We start from the raw sequence: 14,533 nt of genomic DNA, 5'->3' as shown, positions 1-14,533 counted from the left end.
TTAAATTTTGTTAGCACTTAAGGAAAGAAAAGACGGGTTCGTTATTATTTCTGAGTTCAAAAGGACATGTTTTCTCTTTTAAGAAAAGCTAAAAAAAATATGAAAGACAGTAGTATCTAGAGCACCTGTTCTGGAATACATTAGCTATGGCTTTAAAGCAGCCAGCTGCCACTCTCTTGGAACCAGTGTAACAGCGATCCACCGCCCAGTACATCAGGTTGCTCTGATCCGGGTTCAGCTCCAGCAGTAATGTAACTGCTTCACAGCCCAACTGATGAACCTAAGTAAAGGTCACAAAATTGCCCAGAACAGAGAAAGGGATATATTATTTGTCTACTCCTCTACATTTTAATTAAAATAATATAGTGCATATATTCACTGTATTGAATCACGAAACTCAAGCCTCCTTTTGTTCAACTCTTTCTCATTTTATTCAGCCAGGAGAAAAACCAACGTGGAAAAATTATGCTTGGTCTCCTGCTTTTTATATAAGACTCTTAGAAGTACAATTCTCTTCTCCAGCAGAGCCCCGGAGGTGGTTGATGAATATGAACAGTAATTAAGTGCTTTCAGGAAAGTGAGTTATTAACCTCTCCAGTTATTTTTATCAAGCTTTATTCTTGTTTTTGATAACCCAATAGAAAAATTATTCTGAGGGGAAAAAATGTTAAGTCCTATTTTAAATTGTGAAGTCTGTGTGTGTACAGAATGAGAGTAAGGAGGTCAAGAAGGAATGATTAATTGGAGAGTGGTCAAAAAAATTCAATTAAACGTAGCAAACAATGTATTTTTCCATGGATCTCAATGTATTCCACAATTAATATTCTTTTATTGACTTAGAACCCTATTGTGATATACATATATATACACACTACTGTATTAATCCTATAATATAAAAGGGAAATTAAAATTATTCAAATGAGTACTAAATAAGAATTACAAATCTCGACGTTTATGGTATCCTATTTAATTTTACATAATATATTTTTTTGCCTGTAATTCTAACCTATCTTATGTTAAAAAGACATGTTCAGTGGGCCATACAATAACTCTAAACAATGCAATGACAATTTATTATAGAATTTTAAGGGAACTGTCATAAGTACCTTTGTGTCCAGAGAGTCCAAAATGTTATCCAACCATTTGTACAAATATCCATCTGATGAAAGTCCTACATTATCTGCAACAGGGCCACAACATAGTACAGCAGACATAGCCTTCAAACAATAATATTAGAATTACATTTAAAACATTTAAGAGGTTAAATGTTGGTTGCTTAATGAGAAGAGGCAGGATATTTTACTCATGCTTATGTAGCCACAATATCGTTAATTTTTTTCTTTATAAAGAAAAGCAAAATAGTAACTTTTGAAATGAAGAAATTTACTATGAGTAGTATGTAAATATCGTGATACCAGATAAGACATGGAGTTTGAACAGTATTGGAGGAGAAGAGAAAAAAAAAAAGACCGAGAGAAAGTACTTAAGTAGGAAAAAAAAATAGGTATTTCGGGCTTCCCTGGTGGCGCAGTGGTTGAGAATCTGCCTGGCAATGCAGGGGACACAGGTTCGAGCCCTGGTCTGGGAAGATCCCACATGCCACGGAGCAACTGGGCCCGTGAGCCACAATTACTGAGCCTGCGCGTCTGGAGCCTGTGCTCCGCAACAAGAGAGGCCGCGATGGTGAGAGGCCCGCGCACCGCGATGAAGAGTGGCCCCCGCTCGCCACAACTAGAGAAAGCCCTCGCACAGAAACGAAGACTCAACACAGTCATAAATAAATAAATAAAATAAATAAATAAATTAATTAAAAAAAAAAAAAATAGGTATTTCTTTGAGGCAATCCTCAGTTCTTTAAGAGAATGGCTTCCAATTTTTGGTAGATTCTGGAACTTTTTTGCATTGAATTTTATACATTTAAATAAACTTACAGTATAAATGTTTGAATACAGCAGGCAAATGTATATTCTAATACTCCCAGGTACTCTGAAGAAATCCCTATCCTTTTTATAACACCAGGCACTGAGAGACAAAAAAATTTACCACCACTCTTAACATAAGAAAAAAGAAATCAGATTTCTAGGTAAATACCTTTAGTGCACAGTACTGATGTCTGTTAATTTGCATATTTCTATCACTGTATCTGTCCAAGGGCGTAAACATGATGCTAAAAGGACCTGCCCAGTGACTGAACAGCATAAACAGACTGTGACGAAGGCTCTGTTGAGGAAAAATACTTCTTCTCTGGTGTACTGTAAATAAAAAATAGGTAGAAAAAATTATTTCCATTTCTTTTTTCCTTAATACGCATGTCAACTTCATTATTGAATATATATTATAAAAAAAGAAAGCAAAAGCTTTCATTTTAACCTACCGCAAACCTCCAGAGTAACAGAAATTATTTATATATATGCAAATAACAGAAACAAAGTTGCAGTGTATGTCATCATGTAGTGCAGTGTTATGTGAGATGCAGCGTTATATGAAATACGGCATCTTGGCAAGCAGAATTTCACGGCAGTCACAATGCTGCCTGAAGGCTGGCACAGAGCTGAGAGTCGGGACCCTGCTTCTCCCTGGGCTGTTGCTGGCTACATGGTAACCTTGCCAAAACATTAACATAACATACCTCTGGATCTTGGTTCATTGGTAAGAGAGGGCTTTGGACCATATAAGCTCTTTTCAGCTATAAAAGGATCATTACATGGAATCTTGATATACATAACAGACAACAGGGGAGCTGATCTACTTGAGTAAAGTGTGAGGCCTGGAGTCCAAACCCATTCTGCTGCCCTTTGCTGCTGGTTTAGATGATTTCCAAGGATTCTTTCCACTTTAAAAATCTATTCTACAAGTTCTCTGCATCAGTTCTTGTGGAAGAAACTCAATAGTACCGTAATGAACCAATGTGGAAGTTGCAGACAAGTGTTGAGTAACGGACTAAATTACATCTTTACATCAGTGAGCTTCAGATCAGAAAATTTAGAGGAAAAAAATGCTCTTTTCCTCTATATAGCATCATTTGCCCCTAAAGTTCAAAATAGGTTATCTGCACTTGAAATTAATGTATCTAAAGAAGTGTTTACAGGACCCTCCTATAAAATACAACCATTGTCTTACTTTAAAAGTCAACTATTTGCATATACTTTTTAAGGTAACAAAGTAACTTTAATTCTTTTCTAGAAAGAAAAAGAAACATTTGTATTTACATTTTATAACCAAGGCTATAACCACATTTTTACACTTGTAAAGTATTTATGACTTTTTAAAATGCAATTGCACATAGTAATCTTCCTGCTGCCTCAACCAGTACCTGGCACGTAGTATGTGTTCAATAATAGGCACACATCTGTTAAAGGAATCATGAGTCACACTGTATCCTTATTATACTCTATTTTTGTGCCTATACCCTTCTCCCATTAGTCAAATGTATCTTGTTAATTCTATTCTCAAATACCACTTGGAGCATTATGCTCTTCGCTCATTGTGTCTGGAACAAGTTTGTCCAAAGAGTTTATTCTACTGATTTCTTCAAATTTTTGTTAGTGTCTTGACTGTCGCTGAAAACCTATGTTGGGTTGCTTTGTGATTTCTAGTCATTAATACTAATTCAAAAGTAAAACAAATTCTTGCTATCTGTGTTACCCTGACATATTTTTCATATGTTCACAAGTTGCTTGTCAACATAGATGACAAAACCTCAGGGGGAGAAAAAAATACGATGGTCCCTTAATATTCATTAATGGTTTGAGGAGCTAAAAAATCGTACCTGGAACATTCTGAATGATATTCGCCACTAAGGCACTAAAATGGCATCGTATATCCTTCAGTGTGTCAGAGTCTTTTTCATTTTCTGCTTCCAGGAGTTGTCTAGTTAAATCTACATATTCCAATAAAGTGTTGTTGAGGAAATGTGTTTCACTATCAAGGCCACCGCTTGCACTGAAAATATTAAAGAAAATACATGGTAAAGAAAATGTGATTTTAAATTATAATTTAAGTCAAAATAAATTCCTAATAATCAAAATCAGAATAATATATATTAAAATTTGCATAGCCGTAGCACTGTGCAACTTATAAAAAAAATTGAATGAACATGATTTTGCCTTACTGAAATATAAAAATACATGGTGCTTCATAATCAAGGAACTGCAAATGTAATTTACATTATTCAATTCCATATCCAACTTTGATCACCTATTGTGAGTGCTAAATGTTATTTTCTCTCCATCAAAATATATTGCTTTTCAAAATAAAGAAATAAGGAGACACATGGGGTAGGGAGGTTCAGTTTAGAAGGTAGAGAGAGGAAAGACTAATCCTATATGTTCGCATAGTTGCCCCGCATATTCATATTATGCCTTTAGCATAATCAATCAAATATCCATTAGGTACTTATTCTCAGCAAGATTCTGGCATAGGTATTACCGGGGATACAAAAATTTAAGAAAATTCAAGTAAGAGCTGGTTTTCAAATCTTCTATTTAGACTTCGGGAGTTGCCCCAAGAATCTCTACAGTAAGATTCTCTTTGAGGCCAAGGTCCCGGGCCTGAAGCCTACTGACTGCAAGGGGATCGTTTGGTTAGAGTCACAAGTCCTGGATTCCAGTCTTATTCCATCAGTTATTAAGCACGTGACCAGTAGCTACTTCAGAGCATTTTAGTAATTTGGTTAACTTCTCCTTGTTATATTTGAAAAATACCTCTAAAATGTATGACTTTAAACATGCCTTTCACAGCTGCGAATAGTTTTTTATAAATATCCTACAGCCATGAAAATAAGAGAAAGGAGCAACAATAAAAATATGTTGAATGTATTCACTATGAAATTTTTTCCTTTATTCCTTAAACGAATGTTTTTTAAACTCTGGGTCATGACTTCTTAGTGGCTGGGAAACCAATTTAGTAGACTGTAACCTGGCCCAGAATAAACTCTGAGTACCTACTATGAATCAGGCACATAGGATTGATTGGGTGAACAAATTAAAGATCCCTGCTGTCTTGCCATTCAGAATTCATCTTTTTTTTCCTTAAGCAAGAAAATAAAAAGTCCATAATAGTCCATAATAGATAACTTTATATTGATTTCTCTTGGGGGAAAAAAAAAAAGACAAATCCAAAAACAAAACATGCAACTGTGTTACTAATATTACATTAAAAGCAATCAAGGAAAAAAGGATTCAGATGTGTATTAGGTTAATTTTTTTGCATCAAGCTCAGCAAGTGTCAAATTCACTTTGGCTAAACTTCCACTGTTTTATTTTTGTGGAGGACAAAAAAAAAAAAAAGTGATGTTTCTTTTTTCTTTATTTTCATTTGCTTTTCATTTACTATAATAGTAAATCAATGGTTTGAATTCTCTTTGATTAAAGCTATATTTTGAAAGCACTTGTCAAAAGCACTCGATGCTAAATATGAAAGGTGTTAGGCACACTGAGAAAAAATGATCAGGACAAATGGTAAAGTAACAATAAATACAACACTTGTTTGATTATTACTATTTTTTTCTTCAGGATCTTTTTTCAGTTATCTTTTTTGGAAATGGTCAGGTTTATTTTTTTTCCCTCCTTCAATGGTCATGCAACACCATCACCTTCCTAAGGAAATAGTTATTTCTCAACATAAAGCTGATGGAATTTTCCTCGAGGGGATGGTCTTAGTGTCAACAATAAGCTCAGATTTTATGTTTTTTATTTGTAAAGGGTGGAAACAAGAATTATGGTTTTGGATTTCATAATTTTTCTTAGCACAATAGATTAATAGTTGATTGAAATGAATCTGCAAACCTTACAATGTTTAGCCTTTAAGTATATGATTTTTACAACTCCAGAAGAAATAGATCTTAAGAACAAGGTAAGACATAGATCAGACACCAAAAGGAAAAAAAAAAAAAAAAAAAGGCTACTGTTCACTTGCCTAGATAACTAGATCCCCCAAAATATTAAAATCATAAGAACATTACACCCAATTTTTGCCTGAAGCAGTATGTACCAGTGGTAGATCTTCAATACATTTTTTAGCCATGGGTTAATGTACCAGATGCATTCTTTGGTAAATAATGTTTATAGTGGTACAGATTTTTTGTTGTTGCAAAGGTGCTTTTCTGTATTTCCTTAGAGAAAAATATTACGGTCCCTAGTTTTAAAAAAGTTCTAAAAATCAAAATCCAATACTGACCTGTGACTAATGACACCGGCATCTGCCAGCAGTTCAAATATTCGTACCAGTTGTACTCGTAAAATATCTCGACGCCTGCGTCGTTTCATGTTCTATCCCAAAGATAACAAAGATATTAATTAAAAAATCCTTCAAGGAAGTTGACAGAAAACTTGCTGGTGTAACTTGGAAAGAATAATGTGAATGTCTTAGAGTTTGGGGGCTCATTATTTTGCTTGTGCAAGGTAGATTTGGGGCACTCTGGTGGCTATTGCATCAAAAAGGTATGTGTGGATAGTTTGAAATTAACGAGCCAAATAAAATCAAATGACATTTTACGCAGTATTAACACTTATGAGGGGAGAAAACAAAATTCTACACTTTACAGTTACTTTTAGGTCAGATTTGCTAATCTGACAACTTTAGAGGAACTGAAACTGTTAGTAAACTGTTCCCTTTGGATGGTAAAGAATCCCTAAGATACTCCCAAATAATATGACAGAAGGGCAGGGAAAATATCACAAAGGGGACTGAGAAACCCCACAGATTTTGCTCATGCCATGGTTTTTCACTTAACAATTAATTCTAACACACAGAAATACAAACAAAAAACAAATTTCTTTGATCATCATGGCATGAACTAATATGTTTGTCTTACTAGGGCCGAAGTACTAATGCCTAGGGTAATAGCTGTAACAACTTGATTCTGCTTCTAACAGAAATTCATATAATGGTAAGATATAATTAATCTCCTATAGCACTTTCTTCTATAGCTCATTATGTCATTTATGATATAATTTTCATAATACAGAGCAATTAAAAATCAGTCATTCACTTTCATGTCCACAATCCAGTTTTCTGCCTTCCAAAAGCAGGCCAATTTGTGGGTAACCAATTCATTAAATTTACTGTTTCTTTTAGCTCTTATGAAGTTTGCTGCAATTCATATTGAATGAAATGGTTTTTTAACCGTCTTTGAGGATTTTTGCAAAGTTTTAGTCGACCTGTTTTCATTTTGTGTCCATAGAAAGATTGTGAGTCTAATGCTCTCAAAATATATCACACATTCAAGGCACATCACTGTGCATATCTATTCACCTGCTAAGATGACTTTTTGCCCTGAAATTTGTAAGTACAAGTACTGCTACTTAATTTTATTTCCAATTCCACTTTGCTCTAATAAATGATTTTTGCACTGTAACCACACGATCATTCTGAAACAAAAATTAATCAGTTACAAAATGGAGATACTATCACTACTCCACAGGGCTGAATTACAAAGGAGGAGTGAAGAATTACAGATGCTGTTTTAAGGTCCCTATAAAAAGTAGCTATTGTCACCATCTCCCTCTCCTGCTAAAATTCCTCAGAGGATCTCCAACATTAATAGCAGTGACTCTCATTCAATGTTCTACATCAGACTCATCTAAGGTGCTTAAAAAAACAGATTTCTGAGTTCTATTCCAGGGATTCTCATTGAATAGGCCCAGGAATCTATAATTTTTAGCAAGCTCTCCCGGCTAATTCTCACATTCCACTGCCATATGGGGCACTGCCACTGGTCTACTGGATAAAGCTGAAACCAGGAGCCTTTCATAAGATAGTTCCTTTTTTGCTTTCCAGCCTAACATTCAGTCACTTTCCCCATAACATAATTACAAAGAAAAATTTGCCATGTCCAAAATTTTTAAATAAAGTTTGCAAATGCTGTTCCTCTACCTAGAATGTCTTTCCCTTGCTTGTCCACTGGGGAATATGCTTCAAAAATTCACCTCAAATGTCATGCTTCACCTATAAAGCATTCTCTTACACCACAGGCAGAATCAGAGGCTTTCTTCTCTGTAGCTCATACAATCCTTTATCTATGACTTTATTTGAGTGCAGAATAATTGTTATAATTACGGATTACATATCATCTGTCCCAAAAGACATGTGGCTTCTGAAAGGTGCTCTGAACCTGATGTGTAGATTTGGGGATCTAGACCTGGGCTTGGTAAAACACAGCCCTCAGGCCAGATCTGACCCACTGCTGCCAGTAACTATAAACAGAGCTTTATTGGACTATAGAGGAACACGCACTTGTTTAGTTGTCTAGGCAGCAAAACTGAGCAGCTGCAACAGAGACAGGATGGCCTGCAAAGATGGAAATACTATCTGGTCGTTTACAGAGAAGGTTAGAGGGCCCCAATCCAGACTCTGACCATCCTAACTTCAGGTAGAGCAATTAAATATCTGTATTACAGAATGGGTTTCTGAGTAAGACCTCTTGTTGGGGGGAAAAAGAGTTCTACACATTTTTAAAATGTTGAAAACTGCACTAGACTTATTTACTTCTGAACTTCTAACTTTTGTTATATTGTACAGAATAGAGAAGCCAATTTTAAGTGTTTGCCAAATAAATATTTAATGCTAGAAAACTACACAGCTTACCTCTGGCCTTCGTTCAAGTGCTTCTTTAATTATGGGATGTAATTCCTCTATTAGTTCCCTAGAAGAAAAATGATATACATTCATTTAATTAATAGTTAAATATATAATCTGACATGTAGAAATATGTAAATATTAATATAATGATGTAAACTAACAAGCGTTAACCCTAATCCTACTGTTTTAAACACAATTTTTATTGTTTGTTTTGTTTTGGTTTTGGCCACACCGCGCAACTTGTGGGATCTTAGCTCCCCGATCCGGGATCAAACCCAGGCCCTAAGCAGCGAAAGTGTGGAGTCCTAACCACTGGACCCGCAGGGAATTTCCTGTTTTGTTTTGTTTTGATTGTGAAATAACATGCTCTCTGTAGAACATTTGGAAAACAGAAAAAATGGTATAGGCCACTTACTCTAATTTGTAGAGGTAAATACAATCTGTTCAATCATTTTCAACCCACATACATTTTACATAGTTGAAATTCTAACATATATAAAATAGTATCCCTTTTTCTTTAATTAACACTAGCATAACCACTTTCACATGCCATTAATTAATTCATAATGCTCTAGTATTGATAATTTTCCTAACCATATTCAGTTATTACTGTTTCATTAAATTTTATCTAACTTTTTAAATAAATACTATCCAGTGAACATCTTTGTACATTAATCTTTGATTTCTGATTATCTCTGTAGGATTAACCCTTACAAATGAGATTAATGGGTCAAAGGGTATGAACTTCATGAAAATAATCTTTTTGTTGTTTTGCTTATATTCTGATTTTAAATTGCAAATGTACTCATTGTAGAAAATTGCGAAAATACAAAAAAATAAGAAGAAAATAAAATCCATCCACGATTTCATCATCTATAGAAACTGCTGCAGACATTTAAAGTATCTGCCTCAGAATTGTTTCTATTTATGGGGATTTGTTTTTTAAGAAATTGAGATCATTTTTGTATCTCATTTTTTCCATTAGCACGAGCGTGTGTTTACTTGTCATAAAATTATCTTCCAACACTTCATTTATAATGAATGCTATCCCACACCTACAGACATATTACAATTTATTAACCTATTCTCTGTTGTATATGTTATCTTGGAGATAAAACATCAAACATCACCCCATATCAATGGAGGACAACCTCAAAAGAATAAAGTCAGGATCCATCAGGCAATAACAAAGCAGAAACTCAGGCAAAAAATGAAGAATTTGCTTTATGACTATCAAAAACACCAAGAATAATATAAAATATGTACATAAATATTTCTTTTAAGAATAGTCATTCTCTTGAACAAGAAGGGGAAAAAAACTACAGTTTTAAGCAACAGATCAAGATTATAAACTAACAGAATCACTGTGTAAATAAATCAGGTAGGAAAATATTACAAATTTACATGGCATTTTATAATTTCTAGAACGCATTTATGTGTAATATATATTTGATTTCCATAATCATTCTTTGAAGAAAATATGGTGTTATTTACTCACTCAAAATGAGGAAATAAAGGCTCAGATAAATTAAATGACCTGTTAAATGTTAAATGGCTAGTTAGCTGGTAAAAGTCAGGACTGATATGCAACTATCCTGATAATAAGTACTCTACCTCACCTTCTCTCCAAGTAGCCACATTTGCTATTTTAGGGCATAGAGAAAACATGCAAAGATAATTACCTAAAAGCTCCTGGGTTGGTCCTGCCAAGACCTAGAACAAGGGATTCTGTGATTTCCATGCTCTCAGAGCGCATCATTGGAACTATATGCTTAAACAAAGATGAAGGGGATGGGATGCCAATAATCTGGAAAAAAAATATTATATTTATAGCCGGCACTAATGATAGTACATCCAACTAAATAATGTGACATTTCAACAGTATTTGGCAAAGGACAATGGATAGGTGACATTTTAGAATGAATGTCATTTCAAAATTCACTTGTGGTATACATAATCTAAAAAAGTTAAATGATTTATCCAGTGGCTCACTACAAGTTCGTTAATGGAAATGGGATTTGCAGGTCTCTTAATACCTTACAGACACTCATCATCATATAATAGGCTGACTCCATCAGCCTATTTCTTTCGATCTGTAAAAATGAGTAAAAAAATTACTTCTAAAAGAGTCATCAGTGTTAAAGTTAGACACCCAGGTGTTAAGTTTTGTCAATTTCCTCCAACTACCTGATAATATTTTGTGTCATATCGTGAAGACTATGTCACTATTCTTATCAAGTTATTTGTACCCCTACATAATCCAGGGAAATTCTAAAAGAAAAACTTTATGTATTATTGATTCCAACTAAGAATCCATAAAAATAGTAATGGGATTTCTTGAACTATTTTCAGTATTAGTCCAAGTAACTAATACACTTTTCAACCAAGTTATTTTATTGTCCTGAAAAAGAAATTTTAAAACATTATTTTTATGCTGCCATTTGGATTCAGTGGCAGATGCGGAAAACTTACTTTAGAATCAATGCTGTAGCCACTATCAGGGGTGGACGCCAGCGTCTCAGGAGGAGAGCACCGCACGGAACCCGCAGATGTTGAAGATGCGGTGGAAGTCGCCGCACTGCAGCAAAGAAGCAGGTAGTTTCTCCACAGGCCCATGTATGAGTCACTGCTTGTGGTAGTATTTACTTTCTTAGCATTGATGGGGCTACTGAAAAAAAGAAGAAGAAGAAAAACAGGTAGACATAAATAATACATGTTTTGAAAAGTTTTTTTTAAAACTAAAGCTAAATTTCTATCAATTTAGGGGAAATGGTTGGCATAAAGTTTTTATTACTACCACTGAATCTTGTTGGAATAAGATATAATGAATAAAATATTAGATTGAAAAATAAAACACATTATAGGATCATTTTAACATAATCTATTATTTCTGTGAGTACAGTTAATATTTTATCAGGTCACATTTTATAACTTGTTATACATGCTCAATGTAGGAAAAAAAAGTGAAAACAAAATGAAAATCAAAATAAGCACTGTATAGTCTTCTACATATCTTCAATTCATATACATTAAAATAAAGGCATAAATACATCTCTTTAATTTATAAAAACTGAATAATATTGTTTCATTTGTTTTGTACGTGCTTTTTATACTTAACATATATATTTAAACATCTTCCATGTAAATTAATATACTTCCATGACATCATTTTTGATGACCATATGTTATATCATAGAGATTATCATGATTTATACGCCACACTTTCACTGTCAGATATTTTAGCTAATAGTAATTTTTCCCTATTATACACAACACTATACATTTGAATATATGCTTAATTATAATAAATGTTTTATTATTTTCTTGAGTAAATTCCTGAAAATGGAATTGCAGAGTCAAAGAATATCTACATTTTTTTTTAAACATCTTTATTGGAGTATAATTGCTTTACTGGTATGTTAGTTTCTGCTTTATAACAAAGTGAATCAGTTATACATATACTTATATCCCCATATCTCTTCCCTCTTGCGTCTCCCTCCCTCCCACCCTCCCTATCGCACCCCTCCAGGTGGTCACAAAGCACCAAGCTGATCTCTCTGTGCTATGAGGCTGCTTCCCACAAGCTATCGGTTTTACATTTGGTAGTATATATATGTCCATGCCACTCTCTCACTTTGTCCCAGCTTACCCTTCCCCCTCCCCTAGAGTATCTACATTTTTAAGGCTTCTATCAAATTTCTGTTTTGAGAGATTATACCAATAAAATATTCTGGAACAATTCCATAAATCTTTCCAAATACCAAAAATTTTGTTGGGATTAAGGACTGAAAGCAAAACAAAGACAGGAAAAATACTAAGTTTTAGTCCTCACCTTCAATAGATTTATAATCTATTGATAAATAATACATATCGTTTCACTGATTCGTCAACAGTTTCTCAGTATTTTAAAAATGTTCAGAGCACTGTGACAGCAGTAAAAAAAACCAAAAACAGAAACCTGCTAAAAAAAAAAAAAATCACTGCCATCATGTGTGCTAGGGGAGATACATAATACAGAAATAAAACAATGTCAGATGGCGCTAAGTTTTATGAAGAAAAATAGAGCAGAAAGGGGATATAGGGAATGGTGGTAGGAGAGGGGCTTATAATTTAAAATATGGTAATTAAAGGAGACTAAATAAGTTCATAAATGTTACACAAGGTGGCAAGTGTCAATCTTCTTTAAAAAACCAGCATCCAATACACAATACCTGAGAATCTACATAGATATATAATTAATATGTATATATATATATATATATATAAACAGTAAAAACAAAAACAAAAAATATATGTGCGTATATATATATATATATATATATATATGTTTATATATATGTGTATATATAGATACACACAAATGCAAAAGAAGGAATAATTACTCTGGGTTGGAGATATAAGAGAAGGCTTTAAAAATAAGGTGGACTTTGCGATGCGTCAGATATGGGCAGAGCATAAAGAAAACAAAAGGCATTCTCGGTTCATGTGAACACAAGCTCACGGAATAGACACTGCAGACCACATTCAGTGAACTCTGAGAGGTTTATTTTGGTTCCAACATAGAGTACATGGATAGCATTGATAGAAAGTAAGGGAGAAAGTACAGACTGGAGGAGCCAGGTTTGTGCAGGCTTTCATATGAGCTGAAGGTGTTAAGTTTATCCAGGTGTTGGGTTTATATGGTCAAGTTATATGATAGGAGGACTCATGCCATGCAATCTGATCAATGGCATATCGGATAAGGTGAAATCAGGAACTCAAACTCAAACAAATTCTCATTAAAATTTAAGAGCAAGACTAAGCTGCAGTTATAAAGCCTTGGTCAACTCTCCAGCACATCACCAGTTACTCCAACTCTTTACCATTATCCTCAGAACTACAACCAATGTCATTATCACGCATCCCTCACAGTGGACGGCCTTCCTTACAATGTTGTCAGGAAAAGTAAGGTCACTGAACTCGGTTTCCCTTTACTTCTCACCCTTTATCTACAAACTTATCTATACTCACATCCATATTCATCTTCGGATGATTTCCTCATTAATTCTTTCATTCACTGGACACAAACTACGTACCAAGCAGTGTGTGATTAAGTGAATGAACGATTACAATTTGGTGAGACCAAATTATACGAAAAGAATGAAAGGATAATGAGACTGGGTCCTTTACAACTTTCATCTCCCTTCTTCACATACCAGTATGTTATGGCATGTTATTTATGGGATTTTCAATTTGTAGAACTTTTCAAATGCATACCTTATGAAGGCTGACAGTCTATACATTTTAAAACTTGCACTAGAAAAACAACTTACTTTATATCAACTTGTGGGGATAACAACTGAAGTCTTGTGTATGCAAACATCCAAGCATAGCTCACAGCTGTAGGGCAGTGTTTTGGAAGGTTTTCTTGCTTTAAAAAACTGGAGAGACTTATAATCCATGGATCTTGGCCTTGGGTCACATGTGCAAATATCCATATGTGCGATGGACTAATCACATCAAACTGGTGGCTAATAGGAGAAGAGTTCCATTCTGCTAATGTCTGTAAATCTATTGAGCTAGGGCAATACAGCAAAGTAGTCTATGAAGAGGAAAAAAAAAACAACCAATTGATTATTGCATATTTCAACAACTTTCAAAGTTTTGCCATATAAATTGCTTTTAACTATAAGTGGCCTATTGCTAGTTTCTAGAACAGAGGTTCTTAAACAGGGGTAATATGAGCAGAGAATTCCTGAAACTGCATATAAGCTGTTTTGTGCACATGTGTACATGCAATTTTCTGGAGAGAGATTCCATAGTTTGTGTTAGTCTCAAAAAAGATCCATAAACCAAAAAGTTTAAGAACCACTACTTATGTAATTCATGTATGAATATGCAACTTTCACGGGCATACTGAAGCTGCTAGAGAACTCAAAAATGAACCATTAACTTTCATGCTGATGTGCCCTAT

General features: G+C 34.2%; 1 protein-coding gene across 11 annotated transcripts in view; it reads right to left on the bottom strand.

Moving 5' to 3' along the window:
* The window catches only part of FRYL (FRY like transcription coactivator), a 295,730-nt gene that overhangs the window by 66,436 nt on the left and 214,761 nt on the right, over window positions 1-14,533 (bottom strand). For all 11 annotated transcript variants that reach the window (XM_082462445.1, XM_082462454.1, XM_082462452.1 and 8 more), the window contains 9 exons: window positions 13,893-14,161; window positions 11,053-11,248; window positions 10,263-10,387; window positions 8,587-8,644; window positions 6,178-6,269; window positions 3,770-3,942; window positions 2,092-2,252; window positions 1,107-1,217; window positions 126-280 (listed from right to left, as the gene is read on the bottom strand). In XM_082462445.1, coding sequence (XP_082318571.1) covers window positions 126-280; window positions 1,107-1,217; window positions 2,092-2,252; window positions 3,770-3,942; window positions 6,178-6,269; window positions 8,587-8,644; window positions 10,263-10,387; window positions 11,053-11,248; window positions 13,893-14,161 — 1,340 coding nt within the window. The remainder of the gene's footprint in view (window positions 1-125; window positions 281-1,106; window positions 1,218-2,091; window positions 2,253-3,769; window positions 3,943-6,177; window positions 6,270-8,586; window positions 8,645-10,262; window positions 10,388-11,052; window positions 11,249-13,892; window positions 14,162-14,533) is intronic.

This window comes from Balaenoptera physalus (assembly GCF_965194825.1).
Source record: "Balaenoptera physalus genome assembly, chromosome: 5".
In the NCBI taxonomy this organism is placed as follows: Eukaryota; Metazoa; Chordata; class Mammalia; order Artiodactyla; family Balaenopteridae; genus Balaenoptera; species Balaenoptera physalus.
Note: the sequence above shows the minus strand (reverse complement) of the source record. Positions and strands in the feature narration are given on the sequence as shown.